The 27,744-nt window shown below is 34.8% G+C and overlaps 2 protein-coding genes across 6 annotated transcripts in view; one reads left to right on the top strand and one right to left on the bottom strand.

Moving 5' to 3' along the window:
- The window catches only part of LOC123546896 (alsin-like), a 103,858-nt gene that overhangs the window by 7,474 nt on the left and 68,640 nt on the right, over window positions 1–27,744 (top strand). The window lies entirely within an intron of this gene.
- LOC123546897 (uncharacterized) lies at window positions 487–27,568 on the bottom strand. Of its 5 annotated transcripts, none has more exons than XM_045333535.2 (2): window positions 27,373–27,568; window positions 487–4,888 (listed from the first exon to the last, which is right to left on the bottom strand). In XM_045333535.2, exon 2 carries the CDS (start codon window positions 4,820–4,822, stop codon window positions 2,636–2,638), a length of 2,187 nt encoding a protein of 728 aa, XP_045189470.2. In that variant the 5' UTR covers window positions 4,823–4,888; window positions 27,373–27,568; the 3' UTR covers window positions 487–2,635. The 5 variants fall into 5 exon arrangements, with proteins under 5 accessions (XP_045189470.2, XP_045189472.2, XP_045189474.2 ...); XM_045333537.2 differs by lacking the exon at window positions 27,373–27,568 and adding an exon at window positions 17,535–17,752; XM_045333539.2 differs by lacking the exon at window positions 27,373–27,568 and adding an exon at window positions 14,290–14,647.

Raw genomic sequence — 27,744 nt, 5'->3', positions numbered from 1 at the left:
CATGCTTTGGAAACATTGCATAACTGTCAAGGCTATACGGCTATACAAAGGCCACAAGTGTGGTCGGGGTTTGAAGGGGCGGTTAGCCCTTGTGGGGAATCAAGGGGAGGGGGGGGGGGGGCAAAGCCCTCTAGAAGCCAGAGATGCCCTCACATGGAAAATTTAGTTTTTTTCAACAAAAAATAGACCTGGTTTTGAATCCTTTCCCTCCATGTTTACTTTTTGTGACGTTAATTCATGAGGTTGAAATTACACATCACACTGGTGAATGTAAAAGCTTTATTGGTATGAAAACACCAGGTCAAGGTTAGATTCAATGATTTTCTATGAAAAAAATTTGTTATATTTTTTAAAATGCGTCTGACATGGAATAGTAGGCTTGTGAGCGTGATCTAGGGCCGAAATGCGTGTGCCACATGCGCAATGTGTGTGTCTTGACAGGTATGACACTGAGACATTGGGAAAGTTCTGAAATAAAAGACAACATTTTAAGGAAACACATTTTATTTTGCCCTTAATACCATTTAAACTACAAAATCTACTTTTTATAGATAATTTTCTACAGTAGCGATGGAAATATAAATGAGTATATTTGCATTATCACAATAAATACATATTTAAAGCTAACAAATTGTAACACAAAGAGTTAGGAATTACAGTGTACATTTAACTAAAAAAATTATAGGTAGCTGCGAAGAGGAGAAACAATACAAATTCAGACCTAATGAAAGTAGAATTTTATTGCTAAAGGGAGGTAAGGAAGTACATAAAGTGAGATTGAAAATATGTTTTGCATGATAGGATGAAATAAAAGCGATACTTACAAAATAAAGGGAGATAAAACATAACTTGCAAAGTGAGTAGTAATATTTTAATAACAAAAGAATTAAAACATTTTTCTTTTCGAAATTGAGCCCCAGTAGAAATACCATACATTGCACTCCCAGAGGTGTTTATTATTGGGGTGTTGGGCAGGGGGTATATAGTAAATTCAATCCTATCTCTGCTTCATAATAAGTTATTCACCTCTGATATAGCAGACAAAAGTTCTTCTTTGTATTGTTCTGGAAAAAAATGGGGTGAAGGTAGTGGGAGGAGGGGGTGGGGAAAGTGGGAGGCTCTGGCATTTACTAGAAAGGGAATACTTATTTGTATCAGGGAATACAGTAGATTGATAACATTACTTGCAAGATTATGGTAACAATAAAATTGTTAAGCTAAGCAGAATATAAAAGCAAGCAATTCATTCATATGAAGTCATTAAGTTTCATTGTAGGACTTATTACCTTTTACCCTGCTGGGGGCAAGTGATTCTGCCTTAAGAGTTTGCCTTTGCGACCATTGCAGACCAATATCAGCATGTATGTCCATGCAGGCTGATCATGGTCTGCACTGTTCGCTATTCAGTCTGTAAATTTTCAGTGAACACCCCTTCGATTAATAAATGGTATTGCCCAAATTGAATGATGGACCAGTCCATTTTAGAAATTTAACAGGCTAAAGGTTAATAAGTCAGTTGTATGGTCACATCAATCCACAGACTGAAATCCCTATAAACTGAAAATCAGCATCGTACCAGTTCATGTCGCTAGTAGCCTTTGCGAAAAAGCACGAAATATAGTGTTAACTTGATATCAACTGATTTGTCAGTCAGAGCTAGGAATGTCGAGCCCTTTTTTGAAAACGTAACTGGCAAAAAACAAAAAACTGCTTCAATTTTTTTAACAGAATAAATAATGCCATTTGGGTTTAATATAACTTAAATTGGACTCATCAACCTCAAGATATTTTTCATGCATTAAAGTGAGAATTGCTTTGTCAGCAAGTTAGAACTGTATTTGTCATGACAAACACATTATTTGCTTTCTGTTTGAAAAAATACTTACAATAGTATGTCCGCATTTTGTTACCAAATCAATACGAAAATTCCATATGTAAATCTACTTTCAAGACGATGGATTTACTTTTCCTATTTATGTGAACTGTGGGTATTCCGGTAAAATAAATACTGATGAAAGAATTATAATTTATCTACAAACATGTAGTCCAGTATGTATAAGAAGTTTGCGGAATTTTGCAAACCAGTTTCAGTTTTAGATGTACAGAATTAGCCATGCAAAAATCATGGCAAAAATATCATAATTTTACAGTATGTAGAGAATTCTAGATTATGCTGCAGTTATTCAAGACCTCATAACCACATATCACAGTTTTCGGGCAGGCCATTGCAAGGTTTATTTGAAAAAATTCAGGAAATTAGAAGGCACTTTCAGTTACTCAAAACTGGGTAGCACTATTTACAAAAAATGACAACTATTAGAAAGCCGTTACGGTAGTTGAGAATCTTAAAATTGTCAGCTTTGGTCTGAAAGTTTATTGTTTAAATATATTTTCTTTTCAAAAGAATAGAAAAATGAAAATCCATAATTTGACTTATTTTCAATAGAAGTAATATCAGATTTTCTATTTCAATGTTTGCAAGATATTGTAAAGGAATTCTGAATGTCAGCTAATTTAATGCAGGTCGGAAGAAATTGCGCTTTTCAAATTTATAAATTTTCCAAATGATTTCTGAAATAGACATAATTATGTAAACCTACACAATACATGTATACATGGTACCCAACTGTTACTTCTACAGGTCATTTTCATCTATACAGCAACAAAGAAGTTGGCTGCTATTCGTCTTGTAGACAGATTTGACCTGCTTTGTATTGCCACCAGAATGTGCAGTCCCATTTTGAGTTTTAGCAGTCACCTGACTATCTCTAGAGAAATGTGGGAAACGGATAGGTCGGTTGAAAACCGGAACAGCGTTGGTCTGGTTTAAATTCAGCGGATCGGCACTTGGTCCAATTCCAATCGGACATTCTAAGAACAGCTTTCCGGAACATGTTTTGAATTTAATGGTCATCATGATAGTGTAAGAAACTTTGATCATTTTTACTCCGGTCAGGTATGAAGGAATAAAGTTAGAATGAGTTGGGATGACAAATTCAAACAGTACCAGACTTTGCGATTTTTGTTTAACCTGTAAACCCTGTGGTTCGTCTTCATAAATTTGCACGACTGTGAATGTCTGTCGGGGTCTCACGGAGGACAGCACACGTTGTTGCAGATCACAGGTCAGCGATTTTATTTTACGTGCTGTGCTGCTTGATGTGATAAGCTTGACACGGATCTCGTCTCCTGCAAGGAATACTGAACGATCTAAGGATAGTGTAATTGCGGCAGAGTCCGTAAACACAGGAATACAGTTCACATTAATTAGTTCTGAATGGTTCACAGGTTCCAAAGCCTTGGGCATGGCATTTATGTCAAATGAACTCCGCACCATGAAAGGAAACCGTCTAGTCAGAAGCACTTTGACATAGTTATTTGTTGAGTGAGTACTTCGCAATGATGAAGAGCCCATATCATCACAGATTCTAGCTTTCACAAGATATCCTACTTCAAATGCGAATCCGTTTTCCTTGTTTTCGTATGTGATTGTAGAAGGCAGGTTATCCGGAAGTTTGAATTTAAAACGTGACACATATTTTCCTGCCGTTACAACAGAATTCCACCTGCCATCTGGTGTTCCCATTACATACGATCGTTTACTAACTAGAACCTCTTGAGAGTTTTTCTCCCCCTGTGGATTCTGCTTTCCAAAATGAACACTAACTAGTCCAACAATTAACAGCTCAACAAATCGAATTTCTATATTTGAAAGCGCTTCAAGGATTATTCGTCCTGAAAGAACGTCACCTGGGGAGTACGATTCAGAGTCGGAGCGATCGAGTTCTATAGCAAACTGATTTATGAAATACTCTTTTCTATCCCCTGCGTAAGTATTTCTTTTAAATGTCCCATCTGGTTTATCCCAGGATGATAATGCATGTTTTAAGTGCTTTACAGCATGTCCTGTATTATGTGCCCTTACTGTAGCATTATGTCCGAAATGATATCCTTTTACTGTATGTACGGCTCCGTCCCTCGGAATGGCCTTTACTGTAGCCATGTGTCCTCTAACTCCTTTGAGAGTATGATGCTTGGGGTTAATGCGTATTGTAGCAATATGAGAGTGTCTAGCTGAGGCCCTGGAGACAGCTTTATTAGGATGCCCGCGATGTGTGCCAGTTACACGTGGGACAGGCTTTGCATGTGTTGGTTGGGTGGACACCAGTGGGAAATCTGGATCGTCAACAACTTGCGTTAAGCTTCCAGCACTGCCATGTATACTTTTTTTAGTAGCAGGTTTTTCTCTTGTTGTTCCTTTAGGCTCTGGAACAGTGATATACTTAGTCCTTGTAAGATTTGTGCCTGTTACACGTGCGGCAGGCTTTTCTTGTTTTTCAGGTTGGGTAGACACCAGTGGGAAATCTGGATCGTCAACAACTTGCGTAAAGCTTCGAACACTATTATGTACACTTCTTCTGGTTACAGGTTTTTCAATCGTTGTACCTTTAGGTATATTTGGCTCTGGAACAGTGATATACTTAGTCCTTGTAAGGTCTTGGTATGAATTGTTTTCCACCATATACTGTTGTGCTCTTATTGGAAATTTACCTGTAGCCGTCGATGTACCAGGACGTGGTTCACTGCTTACCCATCCTTCAATGCTGTCGTCTCTTTCAAAATCTTTACGAGGCCAGAGAGGTTCGACACCTGCATTAATCTGACCATCACCAAAGTTTTCAACGTGAACTTCAGGTGAATTTCTGCCATCTGGATCACTTCGTGGGCTTCCGAGTTCATATTCTTCCGAGGATCTTGGTGTGAGTCTGCGAACTGGTCGATCTCTTTGTTTAACATATAAACCTTTTGGCTTGCTATACATTTTGAAACTTTTGTGTTCTTTTACCCTGGCTTTTCATGAAGAAGAACATCCGTCAGTGTGTGTTCCCTGAAATGAGAAAACATGATGCATCTAGGATTTTAAGCAAATTGCATTGAAAGAAATTATAAAATTAATATACATGTATTCTGAGCCCATGTTCACCAACATTAGCACCAGTTGTACAGAATGTTTGCATGAATTTTGTAAAAGACAAACTAATGATCAGTTTCTTAGCAATGTAAATCTTCTATGAAGAAAGTTATTGTTAAGTCAATATTTTGCTCTACGAAGTCAAAGTTCCTGACCTAAGTCTTTGAGGATTAATTCACTTATTTGAGATAAATGTGAAAATTACTGAAAATGTAGTACATGTATATTTTTTAATCAAATCATGTTTGTGTGAAAATATAGATCCGCTGAATCAAGTTTATGTGAAAGTATAGATCCGCTGAATCAAGTTTATGTGAAAGTATAGATCCGCTGAATCAAGTTTATGTGAAAGTGCATCAAATTCATGTGAACATATATTGATTTGTCAGTATTGAGTTCAGGTGAAGTATTTACTCAACAAATCAAGTTCTTGTGAGAGTGTTGATCAGCTGAATCAAGTTCATTTTTACTGAATCTGTTTGTTGTGAACTTGTGAAAGGGTGATTCATTGAATTAAGTTCCTGTGAGTGTTGAGTCACTGAATCAAATTCATGTGAAAGTTTTGATTCAATGAATCAAATTCTAGTGAAAGGATGATTCACTTAATCAGTGTCTGAGTGTTGCTTTTATAATTCAGCTGATACAATTTACATTCTTTTGAAAAAAAAAAAATGAACTGCATAATTTCTTTCACATGCCCATGCTGGTTCACATACAAATGTACTGATGGGCTATTCTGGATTGGCTGCGCATGTGTTTAAAGCATAATAATATTGGTGATTTTTAAACATATTTATTTAATAAATGTTATATGAATAGTCTTTTTTGTTTGATATTAATTGATGAAGTCACACAGTATTGTAACAGATGTTGTGTTAAAGAAAAATATTGAACAGTGTTAATTGAATGTATGACATTCATGTTCTACATAATACTCTTGTTCTCAGAATGTTTTTGAAAAACAATCAATTACACATTTACAAGATGTTGTTTCTATGGTGCTTGTCATTTGGAATATGTCTAGTTGAGATTTATTAAAGTTGTTTATTTAATAATGTCTTTATTCTTTAAGTCCTGGAATTTTTCAGCCTGTCTGTATTTAGAAATTTAATCTTAAGGTTTTGTTTTGGTTTAACACTTCATTAACAAATTTACTTGGAATCTATGATTTAGATCAGCTAATGTGGCTGCAAGATGTGAGCATTTTGTTAATTTTGAGAAAAACTTTTTACAAGGAGGGTTATAATACCCTTGAAACTCGTATAATGTTCTGCCTTACTACACATATTTATGCATTGTGAACTAATAATATTATGCCTTTCATGTTTGAATGAATCAACAAAATCAAATTCTAAGGACCTAATAAAAATCTTATAAAATAGAAATGCACATATCTCCGTGAAATTGCCATATGAGCTGAAACTATGAAAATTTATGCCCGTGTAATTAGATGATTTTTCAGTATCTATTTGCTACTTGCTTTAATCCCCCCCGCAGTGCAGTATAAAATTGTGAGCTATTTTGCTGCAGTGTAATTGTACATAATGCAATTCTTGATCATTAAGATTTCATAATTGAGCCATGCCATGAGAAAACCAACATAGTGGGTTTGCGACCAGCATGGATCCAGACCAGCCTGCGCATCCACGCAGTCTGGTCAGGATCCATGCTGTTCGCTTTTAAAGCCTATTGCAATGAGAGAAACCGTTAGTGAACAGCATGGATTCTGATCAGACTGCGCGAATGCGCAGGCTGGTCTGGATCCATGCTGGTCGCAAACCCACCATGTTTATTTTCTCATGGCGCGGCTCATATAACTTTTCAAATATTTCTTCTAACATTTTGAGTGAATACTTTGCACTTGAATATTAATTCTTCTTTGTCAATACATATTTTTTTTTATTTACAATTTCTGTTTGACCACTTGTAAATACAATATACTAAATATATAAAAATTTAATTGAAGTACTTGATGCATGCAAAATGTTAAACATACCTTTAATAATAAATCCCACATTAAGTCTTTTGTTGTTCATAATTGGACACACACAAATAGATATTGATACGAAATGTCAAACATAGGTATTTAAGTTCAAATTGTCAATTTTGCAAAGAATAAATTGTAAAACAAAATCAATTTTGGATATGAATGAACAAATGTGAATTCCTGTGTTTCTAGAAACAAAGTGACAGCTGATACAGCAAATATTGTTTATTCATTTATTTAAAGAGTAGTAGGACAATAATATGTAAAAGTGAAAAAGACCATCGGGGCAGAAAAAATTCGAGAGATCGTCCCATTAGTATAGAAACTTGATATCTTAGATATATCTACCCTAGTAGGATATCTATCTGCCTTGGTTTTGATTTTGTACCTTATTTTGGTATGTTCTTTCTCATCCATGCATTTCATTAAATCATACGGCCAAAAAGAAATAGTATACAATCATGTAAAAGGCCAAAATTCGATTTGAGAAAAGCTGGTTTCTTATGTAAATGGGTAGTTACATGATACGTATTTTCGTAATTATTTGTAAATAAAACAGCAGGGTGTTATATATCATACATTGAACAGCCGCTACAGTTGAGTTATTAGCAAAAATGTTTGTTTGAGTCATATTATATTTTAGAATATTTCATTTATTTATGTTTTCTGTCAAAATCATATATAATTCCAGGGACTAACTTTTCATGGATTTCATGGTTGAATCAACCAACAAAATTAAATTCCAGTAAACAAGTAAAAGTTCCATAATCATTTCATATGCAAAGGTCAAAATCCATGAATTACAATATCCCTATGAAATAACTGTTTTGGCCATTATATATATAAGTCACGCCCACAAGTTCATGGCCACAAAATTAAATTATTTGGCGTGACATAGTGCTGCTCTTACAGTGTACACCTCAGTGTGAAAAGTGATTAACTGCTTTATCATTTATTGTTTTGTGGAGTTTAAAGTCACTCAGACGCTATTAATTCATATGGCCATTTTCCAGCTTTACATGGTGAAGGAAGACCCCAGGTGCCCCTCCAAGCTATTATTTCATCAGGGGCGGGCACCTGGGTAGAAGCTCCGCCCTCCCGTAAGTCAGCTGGATGGCTTCCTCACATGAAGAATTCTTCAACCCTATTGAGGTTTGAGCCCACGTCAGTGATGGGCAAGTGATTTGAGATTTGAAGTCAGCAACCTTAACCACTCAGCCATGGAAGCCCTTAGTTAACTGCTTTAACTTAAAGAAGTGGTTTAAAATTACCAGTTTTTGCCCTGATGTGACAATTTTTTTATATAATACTTTGCAGCTTGTTATTCGTTTGCCTGTTCAAAAACCTCATTCAAATATATATAGGAGAACATGAGTAGGAACTGTTACATGTTCCATGATTAAAAAATTGACAAAAAAATAACACAAAAACTGACAAGAAAAGTCTAATATACCAGAAAATATTAACCATGCAATTTACAAATGCCCTTGGTCAATGACCACTAGCCTTGAAAAGTGACAGAAGTTCATTTTCATTTTATGTTCGAAGATGTTAAAGTGCTTCTTGAATTATTGACAGAATTTTATTGATTGCCGACATGGAAACGATTAAAATATTGATGCGCGTATTGTTGACAATCACATGTGGCATTATCGCATTGCATAAGTGCTTGCTAGCAAAATGCTAAAATTTCATTCAGTTAAGTTCTTTCATGCATGTATACACAGATATATGAAGATTTCTTCAAAGTGTAATGTTCTTGTATAAATAATTAATTTCAGCTAATTACAAATTTGCATTTAGAAGCTTGTACAGTTTGAATCTTATTTCAAAGACTTTAACAGCGTTTACTACCAGGCCACTGCTATTTTTCATCATGGCCACATAATGCAAGACTTTTTTAGCTCGACTATTTGACAAATAGATAAAGCTTTTGGACTCGCCCATTTGTCAGTGTTAGTCAGTGTTAGTTTAAGTGTTGGCATCCTGATTTGGTTAAGTTCCACTTGTGGGAATGGATTGAACCACTTGTGGGAATGGATTGAAACTTCAAACACTTACTAACTGTGACGAACTGATTTACCTTGCACACTCAGGTTCTATAACTCGGTTTTGCTTATTTACAAAATTATGCCCCTTTTTTGACTTAGAAAATTTTGGTTAATTTTTTATTATGTAATTTGGTATCTTACCACCATTACCCACTTTTGGGAATGTATTGGAAGTTCACACTCTTATTCACTGTGATAAACTGACTTGCATTGCACATGTTCCATTAATAGTTTCCTCAATTAGAACAATGTCAATGTGTTGCCCTCGTATTTGAGTGACTATATGTAATGTTTTTTGTGAAATCTTGTATTTATCTCATGTTTTTGTATGTATACAAACTGAGAACTTACTGAATAAACTTGAAACTTGAAAACTTGAAACATTACTCTGTTTTGCTTTCATTCATGTCAATTAAGGCTGTTGAATAGTCAAGACCTGCTGTCCTCCAACAGCTCTTGTTTTAAGTTATGACAAAATATAGAATATGAACCTAAAAAAAATCCTTCTTTTCTCAGCTTTAGGTAAATATATGCACCAGCTGGGTTAATTTTGTTTTCTCCTTTCACTTGTAGTATTTACATAAAATATTTTAACAAATATGTTATACAAGATCAAACAGAATTTCAAGTAATTTTAAAATATAGCATGTAAAAGAACTAAATTTTGTAAAGAATACTGTGTTTGATAGCAAACTTCAAACAATTTAACTGTAATTAGCTTATGTTTAAGATCTTTCACAATTTCAAGAATGTAATTTTCAGGTTTAGGACACATTTACTTAGTCTAAGTTGAATCCTAGGCATTTTCTGCAGTCATATACATACAAGATACAGACAATATACTCTTTTTTTATTTTAAAAAAAATTTCAAATGTTTATTTATTTATTTATTTTTTTTTTTAACTTCTTCCTTGGCTCAAACTGTATTAGCAGCAAAAGAAGAATTTTGAACAGCTAGGGAATTTCCCACCTTTTCAGCAAAATACGGCATTACAGGGAATCTGAGGTATAAACAGCCCTCAAAATGCAAATAGCTTTCGTGCATTAGAAAATGATTATTTAGTTTAATTTATAATAAATTATTAAATGTATTTAAGTTCAATTGTGAAGCAAGTTCTAAGATCTTTCACGATTTCAAGAATGTAATTTTCAGGTTTAGGACACATTTACTTAGTCTAAGTTGAATCCTAGGCATTTTCTGCAGTCATATACATACAGGATACAGACAATATACTCTTTTTTTAAAAAAAAATTTCAAATGTTTATTTATTTATTTATTTATTTTTTTATGCCCCCGAAGGGAGGCATATAGTTTTTGAACCGTCTGTCGGTCTGTCAGTCTGTCTGTCGGTCTGTCAGTCTGTCCGCAATTTTCGTGTCCGGTCCATATCTTTGTCATCGATGGATGGATTTTCAAATAACTTGGCATGAATGTGAACCACAGTAAGACGACGTGTCACACGCAAGACCCAGGCCTGTAGCTCAAAGGTCAAGGTCACACTTAGACATTAAAGGATAGTGCATTGATGGGCGTGTCCGGTCCATATCTTTGTCATCGATCGATGGATTTTCAAATAACTTGGCATGAATGTGTACCACAGTAAGACGACGTGTGGTGCGCAAGACCCAGGTCCGTAGCTCAAAGGTCAAGGTCACACTTAGACGTTAAAGGATAGTGCATTGATGGGAGTGTCCGGTCCATATCTTTGTCATCGATGGATGGATTTTCAAATAACTTGGCATGAATGTGTACCACAGTAAGACGACGTGTCGCGTGCAAGACCCAGGTCCAAAGCTCAAAGGTCAAGGTCACACTTAGACGTTAAAGGATAGTGCATTGATGGGCGTGTCCGGTCCATATCTTTGTCATCGATGGATGGATTTTCAAATAACTTGGCATGAATGTGTACCACAGTAAGACGACGTGTCGCACGCAAGACCCAGATCCGTAGCTCAAAGGTCAAGGTCACATTTAGACATTAAAGGTCATTTTTCATGATAGTGCATTGATGGGCGTGTCCGGTCCATATCATTGTCATTCATGCATGGATTTTAAAATAACTACGCATGAATGTGTGAAACAGTAAGACGACGTGTCGCGCGCAAGACCCAGCTCCGTAGGTCAAAGGTCCTAAACTCTAACATCGGCCATAACTATTCATTCAAAGTGCCATCGGGGGCATGTGTCATCCTATGGAGACAGCTCTTGTTTTTTTTAACTTCTTCCTTGGCTCAACCTGTATTAGCAGCAAAAGAAGAATTTTGTACAGCTTGGGAATTTCTCACCTTTTCAGCAAAATACGGCATTACAGGGAATCTGAGGTATAAACAGCCCTCAAAATGCAAAAAAGCTTTTGTGCATTAGAAAATGATTATTTAGTTTAATTTATAATAAATTAAATGTATTTAAGTTCAATTGTGAAGCAAGTTCTAAGATCTTTCACGATTTCAAGAATGTAATTTTCAGGTTTAGGACACATTTACTTAGTCTAAGTTGAATCCTAGGCATTTTCTGCAGTCATATACATACAGGATACAGACAATATACTCTTTTTTTTTTAAAAAAATTTCAAATGTTTATTTATTTATTTATTTATTTTTTTTTTTAACTTCTTCCTTGGCTCAAACTGTATTAGCAGCAAAAGAAGAATTTTGAACAGCTTGGGAATTTCTCACCTTTTCAGCAAAATACGGCATTACAGGGAATCTGAGGTATAAACAGCCCTCAAAATGCAAGTAGCTTTCGTGCATTAGAAAATGATTATTTAGTTTATAATAAATTAAATGTATTTAAGTTCAATTGTGAAGCAAGTTCTACAACTTATATTAATCACTCCTGATACCTGGTGATCACCTCAATTAAGGGTGTGAAAGAAGAAAAGCTAGTTTCCCTTTTAATGCTGAGCGCTGAACAATGGAGCTACTGGTACCATTTTTCATGTCTTTGGTATGACGCGATTGGGGATCGAACCCCCTACCTCCTGCTATCAAAGAAGGCTGACAAGGTGGTCAAAACTTATTTAGTCATAACTTATTCATAGACTTGATGCAAGTTACTTTATTGAACTGTATCTGGTCAAAATAATTAACTCGATCTGGCAGTAAGAACAGACTTGATAGTCTGAAAACTAGAAGTTGTTACGATCAATGTTACTGTTAAAGAAACTAAGGGAACAAAGTAAAATATAAATAGAGTTCTGGTCAGAATTAATGGAATCAAGTTCAGGTTACACTTTGGAATTGAGTTCTGGTCAGAATTAATGGAATCAAGTTCAGGTTACACTTTGGAATTGAGTTCTGGTCAGAATTAATGGAATCAAGTTCAGGTTACACTTTGGAATTGAGTTCTGGTCAGAATTAATGGAATCAAGTTCAGATTACACTTTGGAATTGAGTTCTGGTCAGAATTAATGGAATCAAGTTCAGGTTACACTTTTGAATTGAGTTCTGGTCAGAATTAATGGAATCATAATGGAATGAAGTTCAGGTTACACTTTTGAATTGAGTTCTGGTCAGAATTAATGGAATCAAGTTAAGATTACACTTTGGAATTGAGTTCTGGTCAGAATTAATGGAATCAAGTTCAGGTTACACTTTTGAATTGAGTTCTGGTCAGAATTAATGGAATCAAGTTCAGGTTACACTTTGGAATTGAGTTCTGGTCAGAATTAATGGAATCAAGTTCAGGTTACACTTTGGAATTGAGTTCTGGTCAGAATTAATGGAATCAAGTTCAGGTTACACTTTTGAATTGAGTTCTGGTCAGAATTAATGGAATCAAGTTCAGGTTACACTTTTGAATTGAGTTCTGGTCAGAATTAATGGAATCAAGTTCAGGTTACACTTTGGAATTGAGTTCTGGTCAGATTTTGGAATCAAGTTCAGATTACACTTTGGAACTGAGTTCTGGTCAGATTTTTGGAATCAAGTTCTGATTACATACACTTTGGAATTGAGTTCTGGTCAGAATTTTGAATCAAGTTCTGATTACATACACTTTGGAATTGAGTTCTGGTCAGAATTTGGAATCAAGTTCTGATTACACTTTGGAATTGAGTTCTGGTCAGAATTTGGAATCAAGTTCTGATTACAGTTCTAGTCAGAATTTGGAATCAAGTTCTGATTAGACTTTGGAATTGAGTTCTGGTCAGAATTTGGAATCAAGTTCTGATTAGACTTTGGAATTGTCAGTTCCGGTCAGAATTAACAATTTGGAATAAAGCTCTTAAATTGTCAGAATTTGAGATCGCGTGTGCGTGCTCTGGTTTAAGACTTCAGAATCGAGTGTCTCCATTGGGCAATATTGTTTCTAGATAATGATTCTTCTCACATAATTATTAGACACACATAGTGGCTAGCTTTTATTATTTATTAGTTTGCCAGTTCTTTACATTCATAGAATGATTTTGAATGTAATTTACTTTATGACTGTAGCTTTAATATTATTAAATATTTACGAATATTGTCGTATAAGCCTTTTTAACCCTCAGTATGATGTATTTGTATATGTGTAATTGTATATGTTCATACAAAGCCTAAATTACAATAAACTTTGTGCATTTGTTTACTCAGGCAGTGAGTGTTGCACTTGGGTGAACAGACACTTTTACGTAAGAATAACATTACATTTTATTAAAATATTAAATGTGATTCATTATAATGTACTTGTATAAGTAGCTTTTGTTTTTAAAGGCGTATGCTAGAGTCTGTGTATATGAGATGGGCGAAATTTTTCCCAGTAACAGAATTTCTTCAAACTTTGGATATTGAAGGACAATCATCTAAGAAACAAAGATATTATGCAATAAAAGTCTTAGGTCACCAGTATCATATATATTATGTGATAAGTTCAGAATCCCAAAACTGGAGGTTTGCCATTTTTCAGCTTTTGGATTTTTTTTGAAAAGCGGGAGAAATATGGTTTTGGTCGGGAGATGGGAGGCAAGGTGAAAAAATTGGGATCCTGAACCTCCCGCGCGGGAGATCACATGTATGCCAGTATTGAAAAAAGAGTTATCTGCCCTTGAAAACAACATGTTTTGGGGAAAAGCTGTATAAAAGATATATCTGTTGTAATACAACAATTAAAGGCATTTAGATCATTTTTCACATGATACAATTTGTTTCTTAAACTTGTACAAAATAATATTGAATATTTACCTCGAGATTTTGCATGTCTTTAAGATATACTGACAAATTTTACTGTCTTTAATTAAGGTAGGTTAATGTCTTTAAACCATATCTAAAAATTTTTACATAGCATTATTATTCACACTAACCTGTATTTACCTGAATATTTGTAATTCCCAACAGTAATTAAAGTCCCATAATGTTTCTTAAGACAGTACTTTATAACCCATGATACGTGTACTGTAACCCACAATAACGTTTCCAAATTTGGCATTCCTCTAATAATATCCGTATGAATGTTTTATGTGCATCTGTATTTTTACCCGCTTTTATGTCTGAAAATTATCGGATGAATCACTCGTGTGAGAAGCTGTGAATTCTGGGTATTAAGATCCAGCCGTGATTCCCGCTGACTGAAGAAGGACAATTATTGTTTAAATATGAAGTATTTTGTTATTAGGGTGAACAAAAACTGGCGATAAACCATTGTACACTTTACGACTGTCTTGTATACAGTCTCGCACCTGATTATTGTATCGCATGAATTATTCTGTCTACTACTGTAAAGTGATGTTCTTATTAGGTTTAAAATGCTTTTATATTGAGAAACAATATTGTTTTTATTACGATCTTTTCTTTTAAAGAAATATAAAAAAAATCATATGATTGCGTAAATTGAATGGTAAATATATATAACAACAGATTAACATCAGTTGTAATTAAAACTTATCTGATGTATAGATATATGTTAACTTTTTTATGTGACTTGTTGGTAATGCTGTCCCTGTAAAAGCTAATATATATTTTAGATTGTTCAACATTAGGGAGGCCTCCAGTAATTGGCTGAGTGGGTACGGTCTCTGGCTTTGAATCTCTTGCCCCTCTATGACTGGGGTTCGAGCCTTGCTCGGGGTGTTGAATTCTTCATGTGAGGAAGCTGGCTTACCAAAGGTTTGGAGATCTACCCAGGTGCCTGCCCATGATGAAATAATGCATGGAGGGGCTCCTGGGGTCTTCCTACACCATCAAAAGCTGGAAAGTCGCCTAATGATCTCTAATTGTATTGATGTGATGTTAAGCTCAACAAAAACAAATATTCAACATTATAATTTATATGGTTTGACATTACTTATTTCTGGTTAAGGTTGCTGATTTTGAACCTTGCCCCTTCTTGATGTTAGTTTGAGCCTTGCTTTTGGGCTTATAATTCTTTATGTAGGGATGCCTTGTGATCCAGCTGGCTTACGGAAGGTTGGTGGTTCTACACTGAGGTGCCGGCCTGTGATGAGATAATGCCCCGAGGGGTACCCAGGGTGTTCCTCCATCTCCAAAAGCTGGAAAGTCCCCATATGACTTATAATTTTGTCAGTGTGCAACAAGGAAATTCTTACAGCTACTGAGTTTTCCCACAAGAAAAGGGTTGTTGCAAGACATACTATAGAATAGTAAACTATGAGATACATGTTTAACATTGTGACATTGCTCTTCTATACAAGATCATTCTTTTGCGATCTTAAAATGCTTCTGACATCCTTAATTCTAAATTTTAATTGTTTGCAAATCTTACGTTAAATATTAAGTTTAAACGAAATTTACATTTCAGGTATGGGCGTGTATGAAAATTTTTATATATGAAAGATATTTTTATAAGACTTGAAATAAATATTTGTTTTGTAATGGATTAGAATAAGCAAAAGTACATTATGCAAGTGAGAAAGGGCAAACCCTCTTATTTAGTTTGGAGGATTAGTAGTACTTATATTCTCGAAACCCTTGTGCACTGTTTAGCTTATAATTTTGAAATTAAATATATATATTATTTTTAAATCAAAAGCTGCTTATTTAATGATTCAGTAGACAATGCTTTTTACGCTGAGTATTTAAGTTCTTGTTAGAAGAATTTTGAGTAATATCGTTTGAAGTCTTATGTACAAGATGAAAGAAAAAATGTTAAGAGTAATTACAAGTAACCTTTAGCCTGCTGGCGGCAAGTGATAATCTGCCATATGCATTGCGACCAGTGCGGACCAGACCAGAGCACTGTTTGCTATTCAGTCAGTAAATTTTCAGTGAACACCCCTTCGAATAATAAATGGTATTGCCCAAATGTTACAATGAGGGACCAGCCCATAGAGTTAGCAGGCTAAAGATTCAGAGAAAAAAGTTCATAATTCCTCATCAAAATATTGTAGTCACATATAGCGGTATCAGTTTAAATTAAAATCAAGTAGATTATACTTGGACTGAAACTTGCTTATTTTGTAAACATCATCTGAAAGTTTTGAAATTTTCTGTAGTTGTTATAAATATTACTAAATTTTATACGCCCGTCTGAAAGATATGGGACATATTATATTATGAGGCGTGTGGGCAGGCAGCATCCACAAACTTTGTCCGGAGCAATTTTTCTTCATGCATGGAGGGATTTTGATGTAACTTGGGAGAATTGTTCACCATTATGAGACTGAGTGTCATGCGCAAGAACCAGGTCCCTAGGTCTAAGGTCAAGGTCGCAATTATAGGTCAAAGGTCAAATTCAAGAATGACTTTGTCTGGAGCATTTCTTCTTTGTGCATGGAGGGATTTTGATGTAACTTGGCAGAATTGTTCACCATCAGGTGACGGAGTGTCATGTGCAAGAACCATATCCCTAGGTCTAAGGTCTAGGTCACACTTAGAGGTCAAAGGTCAGATACAAGAAAGGCAACTTTGTCCAGAGCATAATTATCTTCTTCATGCATTGAGGGATTTTGATGTAACTTGGCACAAATGTTCAGCACCAATGACGAGAGTGTCTTGTGCAAGAACCAGGTCCCTAGGTCTAAGGTCAAGGTCACACTTAGAGGTCAAAGGTCAAATATAAGAATGAAATTTTCTTGTATGGCTTTAAAAAAAGATTTTTTTATGAACTTTTCCTCAAAACTAGCCTCAGCTTTGAACTACGATCTCAATTTAGACTTGTTGTGTGGGTTACCTGGACCTAAGAGACCTACTAAGACTAAAACTCTTATAGCTGTACATCCACTGACAAATATTCGGGCAGCATCCATCGTTTTTAACAAATTAACCCTTGTTCTTTGTATTTTTGAAGCTATACTGTCATGATATTTTAATCATATGTGCAGTTCTGTAACAAAAACGTTTCTTTTAACAAGCTCTTGACAGGCGTATTTTATGACTATGCATGGCACCCTTGTTAATTTAATTGCTGCGGTTTTGAAATATTAAAATTATGCTTAATTGTTTCGAAAAAAAACAACATAACACATACTATGATACAGTATTATAATAATGACCTTTGGATTAAACCTGGACGCTTTATCTATTTTCATATATTCAGCTCTTTTAAGAATAATTTTCTAGTTAATTTTCATGTATTAGATTTAATACATACCAAAACCTCAAATTATCCAGTTCTTAGGCATCCAACAACATTTTTGTTCACTCTTTCCAATTTAAATGTCACTTGTTCAACAGAATTAATGAAGGAAAAATCTAATTTAGATTTTATGCTGATCTTTAAATTAGACCATGTAGCCACTCCATTGTTGCTCGGTACCCCCACATAGCTCGAAATTCCAATTGTTAAATATATCAGTTGATCTAGAATTTCCTCTTTTTACCTTTCTTTAATTATGCAAACAATAGTCGATAGGTTTATTCTACCGCTGACAATAGGTACTTGGGTTCTCATTTATTGAACTTTGTATTGTTTTCAACAGAGAAAATCAGATCTATTGAAATTTCTGATCTATCGGAATTTCATTTTTTGTCTGTTCGTATTGACATGTAGCACGATTTGGCGGCATTTATGCAGTTGAATTCTAAGATCAGCATAAAAATGGAATTTAAAGTATTAAGAGGTTATGACGGCTAGTTATAATACTGATGACCCTAATGTTTAAAGTACCATTTTTAAAATTTTTGAAACTGAAAAAAATTGTATGTGGAACTCAAGGTCACATATTTTTTTCACAATGAAATATTTTTGCGGCGGGCCGCTTGCGGCCTCTGCCGCTTAGTTAACACTCACAGTTTCAAAGTGTGTCATCGCGCGGAAGATCGAAAATTGGAGACAATCCGAATAACACATCAAATTGAAGCGTAATAATTCTTGTAAAACGCATAGTTTAATGAGAAGAAGGGTTAGTGGTTACTGCGTGATGATTTATAAAGTATTTATGTCTTGTATGGTAAACCTATTTTATACAGTAATAAACCCGTCAAACTAGTTTAATAATAGAACTATTTGACTTCGCGGAATGTCATTGGACAAAACCAAACAACACACTGAGACAAAATAGTCCAAATTTTCATTGTTATTACACCGTAAAAATGCATTTGATGAAGTTTGTGTATTATCCTACTTTCGTGCATTTTAATAAGAATAAAGAAGAAAATCTAGGCGAATGATATTTTTTGTTTTAATAGGTATTGCCGGACTTCTTTAATTATTGTTGTTTATGACGCCATCTTGTTTTTGTGAATGAAACAACAACAACAACTTCTAGTTTATGCGGTGATTTTTTTTATGAAATGAGCTTTTAATAGGAACGTGAGACCGTGTCAAGGTGTCACTAATATATAGCGTATGCCTGCCGTATTTGCAATTACCACAAAATAGTTTTTACAACGGAAACGTTCGAAGAAGCGGAAAATGACTCATCGATAGCATTAGAAAAGTCTCAAATCAAGGAATATTGCATTTGGAATGGAATGTTATTGAGGAAAAGGTTATCTATTTTTCTATCAAGCAGCGTTATGGCTTGTGTATAGATTTAAATCGGGCCTTACGTTTGCTTGGTAAGAATGGGTATTCCAAATTGCAACTAGCAGAACTTCGGATACTTCACAAGTTTGGCATCAAATTAAAAGAAGATTTCTACGTCATTCATGTTCAGCAGGACACAGATTGACAGAAGGTTGTTAGCCATTGATTTTTCTGCTTTTATTTCATGATATTTGGGATTTTTTGTCAGAGCTATTTTATGAAGGTTAATAATTTGTAGGGTGTATTGATTTTTAACAAAGAAGTATAACTATAAATATACAGAATCGCAACTGGAGATCATCTCCCACAGGCACGTATCCCCGTGATAACTGGTGTTATCATCTTGAAGGGTTAATGCTGACTTGATCACTCCTGGTCAAATCGATAGACGCTTATTAATTTAAAACTGGTGATACATGTACGGCCGTCACCTAATAAACCGGATCGGGTCCAATTTTCAAACGAGCACTGTTGATTTCTCAGACTTCCAATCATAAACTCATTTCTTCCCTGTGATCTTGTAGAAAATACTAACAACATTAAAAAAAACACCATTAACATTATAAACAAACGATCTTAAAATAGAAAGTTTTTCACGATACAAATTTTTAACTTTCTGTTTCATACACTGGTAACGGCTGACCGAATCGGGTCCAATTTTCAAAAGACCACTTCGGAATTTCCAGACTTCCAATCATAATTTATTCCTTCCTTCCCTGTTTAAAAAATACTAACAACAATATATATATATATAGACAACAGGGCTCCGGAAATTTTGATAACTCAATCGGTCCGAAAGGAAAATCCTGACATCGGCGCTACCCCACCCACTGCATTCCCAATATTACATATTTTGTAAAACGTGATAGAGTAAAGATATAATCATGTCATGCATTAAAACTGAGTTACCGGTCACCGCGTGTTTCCATACAATGAAAACAGTTATTCAGTGTTATGTGTGATTGTTACTTTGTTTAAATTTCGATTTTTTTCCGAGAAAATACTTGTAAGGATAAAATTACCGAGGCATTGACACCGTGTGCGTAACTAGTCTAAAAGCCAACGCACGTGACCGGTACCGTATACACGGCAGATACTTTGTGATGTTTCCTCATTCTTTGACGGAATTCTATAAAATACAATTACATGACACATATTCTCTGCTAAACAGTCTCGGTATTTTAAGAATACTCTGCCGCGGACCGAATGTGTACGTTATATGAACGCTGAGATCTAATTTCCCGCATGTATAGTACCAAAAGGTCACGCGTGTTGGCCACGGATATTTCATTTCACTTATGTTGTACTTCAATAAGCAGCTACATTTTAAAAGTTATATGTTCTCTTCTGATGTAAACAAAATTTCATTTTGAAACGTTTTTTAAAAGACCAATTTGATAAACAGCACCACTCCGGTTTTCTTTATCATTCGTGTTTGCCAGTCCATTTTTCTTTTTCTTTTTTGCACCGTCGGGTTGCAAAGACGATTTTCTGCACTTGTTTCAACTGGAGCCCCACCAAATGAATCTTGTAATTTTTTCAAATCAAGTAATTATAAAAAATATTTTGACTGGTTTTCCGTGTGATGTCTCATTAAATCAAAAACCTATAATGTACAATTATAGCTCTTTGATTAAATGCAGTGACCATTTGTTTTTTACCATGATGAAACATAGCCTTTTGAAATAAACCATCCATCGGATTTTAAATAAAAGAAGTGGATCCCAGTCGAAATGATTTGGATCCAGTCAGACATATTTGGAAACCAGTCAAAAATGTTTAATACATTGCAGTCGGCTGTCTGCAAACATTACAGGATGTGCCGCGCTAGTACTGATTGCGTCATGTGCTAATTACGGACCGATTATCAAAGTGACAGTCAGACTGTTTGACACGTTTATTGATTATCTGAGGGTGCGACCAACAATTTCCTGCTTGGCTGTAGATGGTGTATTGAGATATCAGACAGAAATTTATACTTTTCTCCATTTTTACGGGACCGATTTCTTTTGTTTTTTCACTTTATGAATCGGTCTGAAAAGTAAAAAATCGGTCCAAAACCGACAAACCGGCAAATTTCCGAAGCCCTGATAGTCAACATTAAAAAACACCATTATCATTATAAACAAACAATCATGACAATCTAATAGAAAGTTTTTCATGACAAATTTTTATCCTTCAGTTGTATGGTAAAAAATTTCATACATTGGTAAAACACGTGATGTTTGCGAGATTTGCTCTATGTGCCTTTCAAGTTGCGGGTCTGTTTATTCTTATAGGTTTAGCGCTTTGTTTTTAGGCAATGATTAGGGGTCAAGACTCCAGTACCAGACATCTAGACAAGTTCCATTTATCTCTGGACAGATGAATTAAAAATAAAATAATAAACAATGTTTTCTTTAGTATTTAAGACATGGATTGTGCTCATGAATTGTTGAATTGGTTTAAATAATGGTGACAGTCGTTAATTGCTGTTAAAATTTTCTATTCAATATGCCTCAGACCTTCGAATGAGAGCAACATACATGTAATTATGATTATAAGATAAAAAAAAATTAAATGAAGGCAACTTTAGGCTAGGCTTAATATACTCATTTGGTTTATTGGGATGACTTATTTTATGATATGATATTTTTTTATCCCTCTAAGCCTTACCCATATCAGCATTTTAATGTTAGGAAAACGAAGACATTAAAAAATAAAAAAAATGTCATATATACTGGTCAGACTTACTGCAACAGTACATTAAACATTAATATATTCATGTTGAATTTAACTAATAATTTTAAATAACAGACATAAATCAATATAGACATAAATCTATATAATAAAATGTAAACAGGTGTGAGGAGATATTTACCCCGACACCTGTTTCAATACGCAGCGGACGCGAACAACACTAACTTGCAGAAAGAAAACACATATACATTAAAAAAATGTCAGTGATGCAATTTTATGCTTTAATGTCGACATAAATTCATTATCAGAGATGTAATCTATACAAATACATTGTACATGTACCAGAAAACATTCACAACGGATTTCACTGGGGATTTCTTAAGTTTGGACGTGACGGGACAGCGACAGTCAGATTTATGTTATCACGCTGTCCCAAAACGTTCTGCTTTATGACAAGAAATCAGAACTTTTACCAGCAATTACCTTATACACAGTAATACAGTACATAATAAATTAATAGTACATGTATATGTTGTATATTGATGCCCGGACTAGGGGTGTAGCGATATGCTTAGTCTCACAATACAATACATATCATGTGACAAAATTAAAAAATAAATAATGTTCCTTCTCTAGGAAAGTACTTGAAATTTTGCTTTAAAGTTAAAGAAATTGTAATAAATGATACATTTGTTTAGTTGCTATCTTCAACAGTGATTGTATGGAAGTTTTCATTCAATGTCGATCTCTACTTTCCACTGTATCGTAAAACAGACCTATGATACGATACGCCAGACTATATATATATATAATGTATCGTGATACAGTGAATTTCGATATGTCGTTAATTACACCCTTAGCCCGGACCTCTAGACCTTAATGTATTTATTGTGTGAAGTTGCGCATTTCCGTTTTGCTAAATGAACATGTACTATGATCCATAAGACATAACGTGATGAAAAACAAAAAACTTAAAATATCATAAAAAATGAAGTTTAAAGGTAATATTAAGCATGTTATACTAAGCTTACTTATAGAAGTAACACATACCTGGATACCAGCTGCTAGTTACTCTGGTTGTTGGGAAATTTTATATTAAATCAGACGATAAATAGAACAGTAGATTTTTATAGTCCCCTACAGGTGGAACACCGGAGTGGATTATAGGAATGATGCCTATTAGAGCGCAATAAGTAGATATGCATGTACTTGACTTATGCTTATAGGTCAAAGGTCAGTGTCACTATTGAAGGTCAAGAAAAATTTGTTTCTGCTGATGGATTATCTAGTGCTACACAAAAATGTTCCCCATGATGAGACAGTGTGTCAATGCTTGATCTATGCTTGTCAGTTAAAGGTCAAGGTCACTGTTCAAGATCAAGTAAAAATTTGTTTCTGCTACATTAATTGCATCAAAGGACATTTTTAGTACTACACAGAAATGTTCCCCATGATTATGCTATATGTCGCGCACATGACCCATTGTTGTCGGCCATAGGTCAAAGTCATTATTGAAAGTCAAGTAAAAAAAATTTTCACCGGTATGGGACTTATGTATTGCCACGGCTATACTCGGTCACTTGTTCATACAGACCTGGTGTCTCAAGTGTTTTATTTCAGACATTTTTCATCAACTAAAATGTTTTGTTTCTTTAAATCTCTTGTTTGATATTATTGCTATATCAGATGCACATATTATCTTCATATTCTGGTCGGATGATTTTTAGCTCATCTGATTTTTTGAAAAAAAATGATGAGTTATTGTCATCACTTGAGCGGTTGTCGGCGTCTGCGTCGGCGTTGCCTGGTTAAGTTTTATGTTTAGGTCAGCTTTTCTCCTAAACTATCAAAGCTATTGCTTTGAAACTTGGAATACTTGTTCACCATCATAAGCTGACCCTGTATAGCAAGAAACATAACTCCATCTTGCTTTTTGCAAGATTTATGGCCCCTTTTGTACTTAGAAAATATCAGATTTCTTGGTTAAGTTTTATGTTTAGGTCAACTTTTCTCCTAAACTATCAAAGCTTTTGCTTTGAAACTTGGAATACTTGTTCACCATCATAAGCAGACCCTGTACATCAAGAAACATAACTCCATCTTGCTTTTTGCAAGAATTATTGCCCCTTTTGGACTTAGAAAATCAGTTTTCTTGGTTAAGTTTTATGTTTAGGTCAGCTTTTATCCTAAACTATCAAAGCTATTCCTTTAAAACTTGCAACACTTGTTCACCATCATAAGCTGACCCTGTACAGCAAGAAACATAACTCCATCTTGCTTTTTGCAAGATTTATGGCCCCTTTTGGACTTAGAAAATATCAGATTTCTTGGTTAAGTTTTATGTTTAGGTAAACTTTTTCTCTTAAACTATCAAAGCTATTGCTTTATAACTTGCAACTCTTGTTCACCATCATAAGCTGACCCTGTACAGCAAGCAACATAACTCCATCCTGCTTTTTGCAATAATTATTGCCCCTTTTGGACTTAGAAAAATCATTTTCTTGGTTGAATATTATGTTTAAGTCAACTTTTCTTATAAACGATCAAAGCTATTGCTTTAAAACTTGCAACAGTTTTTCACCATCATAAGTGGACACTGTACATCAAGAAACATAACTCTATTCTGCTTTTTGCAAGAGTGATGGCCCTTTTTAGACTTAGAAAATCATGGGTAGGACAATATTTCTATTATACAAAAAAAATCAGATGAGCGTCAGCACCCGCAAGGCGGTGCTCTTGTTCAAAGTTATTGTCCTTTGATTACATAACATAGTATACAAAAGTTCCATTTCCTGGAATTCATCAATCTTTTATCGAAGATTTACTCCGAAGAGGAAATGTGCATATTTCTTGATGTTCCAACTTCCAGCCAGATGATTTTTCACTGACTTATTGCCCTTTGGTAATTCAACTTAGTTTACTATAGTACCATTTCTTGTCCAGAGTATTCCTCAGCAACCACTGGCTGGAATTTATAGTAGCTTTATAGGAAGCTTCACTGCCAAGAGGAAATGCTCGTTCGAGTCAGATGATTCACTGAGTTACTGCCCTTTGATAATTCAACTTTAGTACACTATAGTACCATTTTTTTGTCCTGGACTGGAATCCATAGAAACTTCATCGGAAGTTGCATATTATCTTCATGTTTTGGTCGAATGATTATCACTGAGTTACTGCCCTTTGATTGTTCAACTTTAATGAACTATAGCGCCATTCTAGTCAGGATATTTCTTGGCAACAAAAGGTGGTGCACATTTTTAGCTCATCTGAGCACAAAGTGCTCAAATGTGAGCTTTTGTGATCGCTCTGTGTCCGTCATCGTCCGTCTGTCTGTCAGTCGTCCGTTGTCAACAATTTGACTGTTAACACTCTAGAGGTCACAATTTTGGCCCAATCTTAATGAAATTTGGTCAGAATGTTACCCTCAATAAAATCTTGGATGAGTTTGATATTGGGTCATATGGGGTCAAAAACTAGGTCATCAGGTCAAATCTAAGATAAAGCTTGTTAACACTCTAGAGGTCACAATTTTGGTCCAATCTTAGTGAAATTTAGTCAGAATGTTACTCTCAATAAAATCTTGGAAGATTTCAATATTGGGTCATCTTGGGTCAAAAACTAGGTCACTAGGTCAGATCAAAGGAAAAGCTTTTTAACACTCTAGAGGTCACAATTTTGGCCCAATCTTAATGAAACTTAGTCAGAATGTTACCCTCAAAATAATCTTGGACGAGTTCAATATTGGGTCATCTGGGGTCAAAAACTAGGTCACCAGGTCAAATCATAGGAAAAGCTTGTTAACACTCCAGAGGTCACAATTTTGTTCCAATCTTAATGAAACTTAGTCAAAATGATACCCTCAATAAATTTTGGACGAGTTCAATATTGGGTCATCTGGGGTCAAAAACCAGGTCACCAGGTCAATCAAAGGAAAAGCTTGTTAACACTGTAGAGGCCACATGTATGACCATATCTTAATGAAACTTGGTCAGAATGTTGATCTTGATGATCTATTGGTCAAGTTCAAATCTGGGTCAGGTGGGGTCAAAAACTAGGTCATATCAAAGGGAAAGCTTGTTAACACTCTAGATGCCACATTTATAGTCATGCGACATTCATCATCCGTCAACATTTACCTTGTTAACACTCTAGAGGCCACATCTGTCACCCAGTTTTATGAAACTTTGTCAGAAAGTTTGTCTTGAAGATCTCTTGGTCAGGTTCGAAACTGGGTCATGTATGGTCAAAAACTAAGTCAGTAGGCCAGATCAAAGGAAAATCTTGTAAACACTCAAGAGTCCACAGTTTAAGTTGGAAATTCATGAGAATTGTTTAAAGTGTTTGTCTTGATGTCCTCTAGGTCAAGTTCAAATCTGGGTCAGGTGGGATCAAAAACTAGGTCACCCGGTCAAATCAAAGGAAAAGCTTGTTAACACTCTAGAGGCCACAGTTGTAACCCAACCTTTATGAATCTTAGTTAGAATGTTTGTATAGATGATCTCTAGGTAAAGTTTGAAACTGTGTCAGTTAGGATCAAAAAACAGTTTAGCAGGCCAGATCAAAGGAAAATCTTGTTAACCTCCATAGTTTAAGTTTAAAACTCATAAGAATTGGTCAGCATGTTTGTCTTGGTCAAGTTCGAATCTGGGTCATGTGGGTTTAAAAACTAGGTCACCCGGTCAAATCAAAGGAAAAGCTTGTTAACTCTAGTTAACTCTAGAGGCCACAGTTGTAACCCAATCATCATGAAACTTTGTCAAAGTGTTTGTCTTGATGATTTATAGGTCAAGTATGAATCTGGGTCATGTGAGGTCAAAAACTAGGTCAGAAGGCCAGATCAACTGTGGTGAGTGAGATAGGGCCATCATGGTCCTCTTGTTTCTTTTAATATGCAATAATCTTATTTTGGTGAGCATCCATTGGGTTTACCATTATTTTCTTGTTATTCTATGCCTTTTATTCTCGGTAAAAAAGGAAAAAGACAATCAAACAGACATGAACTCATCTTTTAGACGTATGTAACATTGTATTAAGTTGATATTCATGCGGATACTTTCATCGGTTTATGGCTTTTATCGTTTTGCTAACATGCAGATTAGAAAAAAAAATTGTCTAGTCAAATACGGAATATATAATTGATCCAATACAGTAATATATTGGACAGTCACGTGGTACAAATGTGATTCGCTGAGAAAAATATGTATTCAGTGATATGTGTATATTCTAGATGCAAATTTATAATTAAAATTCAAAATCTCACTGTTTTGAGAAAGAGAAATTTTAAAATATAATCTTCCATTATATTTCATGTCTTCTATTTAAGCCCGCCGCATTCAGCACTTTTAGTGCTTTGATTATATTTTCATTTTAAATATGATTGTATAATTAGGAGTTGTTGTGTTTTTTTTTTACAAATTTTGTGCAGCCTCGATCAGTCTAGTATTCTATGCAGTTGAAAGTCTGTTAAAGAGAAAATTTACAAAATACAAAAGTGTCTATTTCTTTTTTTAACCCTTAGCCTGCTGGCGGCAAGTGATTCAGCCTTTGCGACCAGTGCAGACCAAGATCAGCCTGCACATCTGTGCAGTCTGATCATGGTCTGCACTGTTCGCTGTTCAGTCAGTAAATTTTCAGCAAACACCCCTTTTAACAGTTAATGGTTCTGTCCAAATTGAAACATGGACAAGTTCATTATAGAAATTTAGCAGGGTAAGGGTTAAAGATTTTACACATGCACAGATGTTCACCTAATATTTAACTCAAATTAAAATCTGAATCTTACCTTTACATTAGTGCATCTCTTTTACATTCTCAATTCAGAAAAATATTTAAATATCCTCTCAGTTTCAAGCATTTCTGACTCAGAGCTTTTAAATATTCAGAAATACGTAGGTAAGCCTCGAAATTTAACATTTAATTAAAATACCTATATTACTTTTAATACATTCGTTTCATCTTGAGCCAAATTTTCTAACATTAGCATTGGAGGTATATTTGAAATGGAAAGTTTTGTTCCGCATGGCCGATTTTCTTTAATAAAGTCCGTATTTATGTAGTAAACATTACAAACGTAATTTCATCATGAAAGTTTGATAAAAATCTTTTTGGACGTTTTTCGGTGACATTTCCCACCAGTTCGTTTATTTTATTGATG

Source organism: Mercenaria mercenaria, chromosome 9 (genome assembly GCF_021730395.1).
Source record: "Mercenaria mercenaria strain notata chromosome 9, MADL_Memer_1, whole genome shotgun sequence".
Taxonomy (NCBI): Eukaryota; Metazoa; Mollusca; class Bivalvia; order Venerida; family Veneridae; genus Mercenaria; species Mercenaria mercenaria.
Note: the sequence above shows the minus strand (reverse complement) of the source record. Positions and strands in the feature narration are given on the sequence as shown.

Excerpts from the sequence above, each read along its gene's own strand:
- LOC123546897 (XM_045333535.2), bottom strand. The coding sequence starts at position 4,822 with ATGTATAGCAAGCCAAAAGGTTTATATGTTAAACAAAGAGATCGACCA.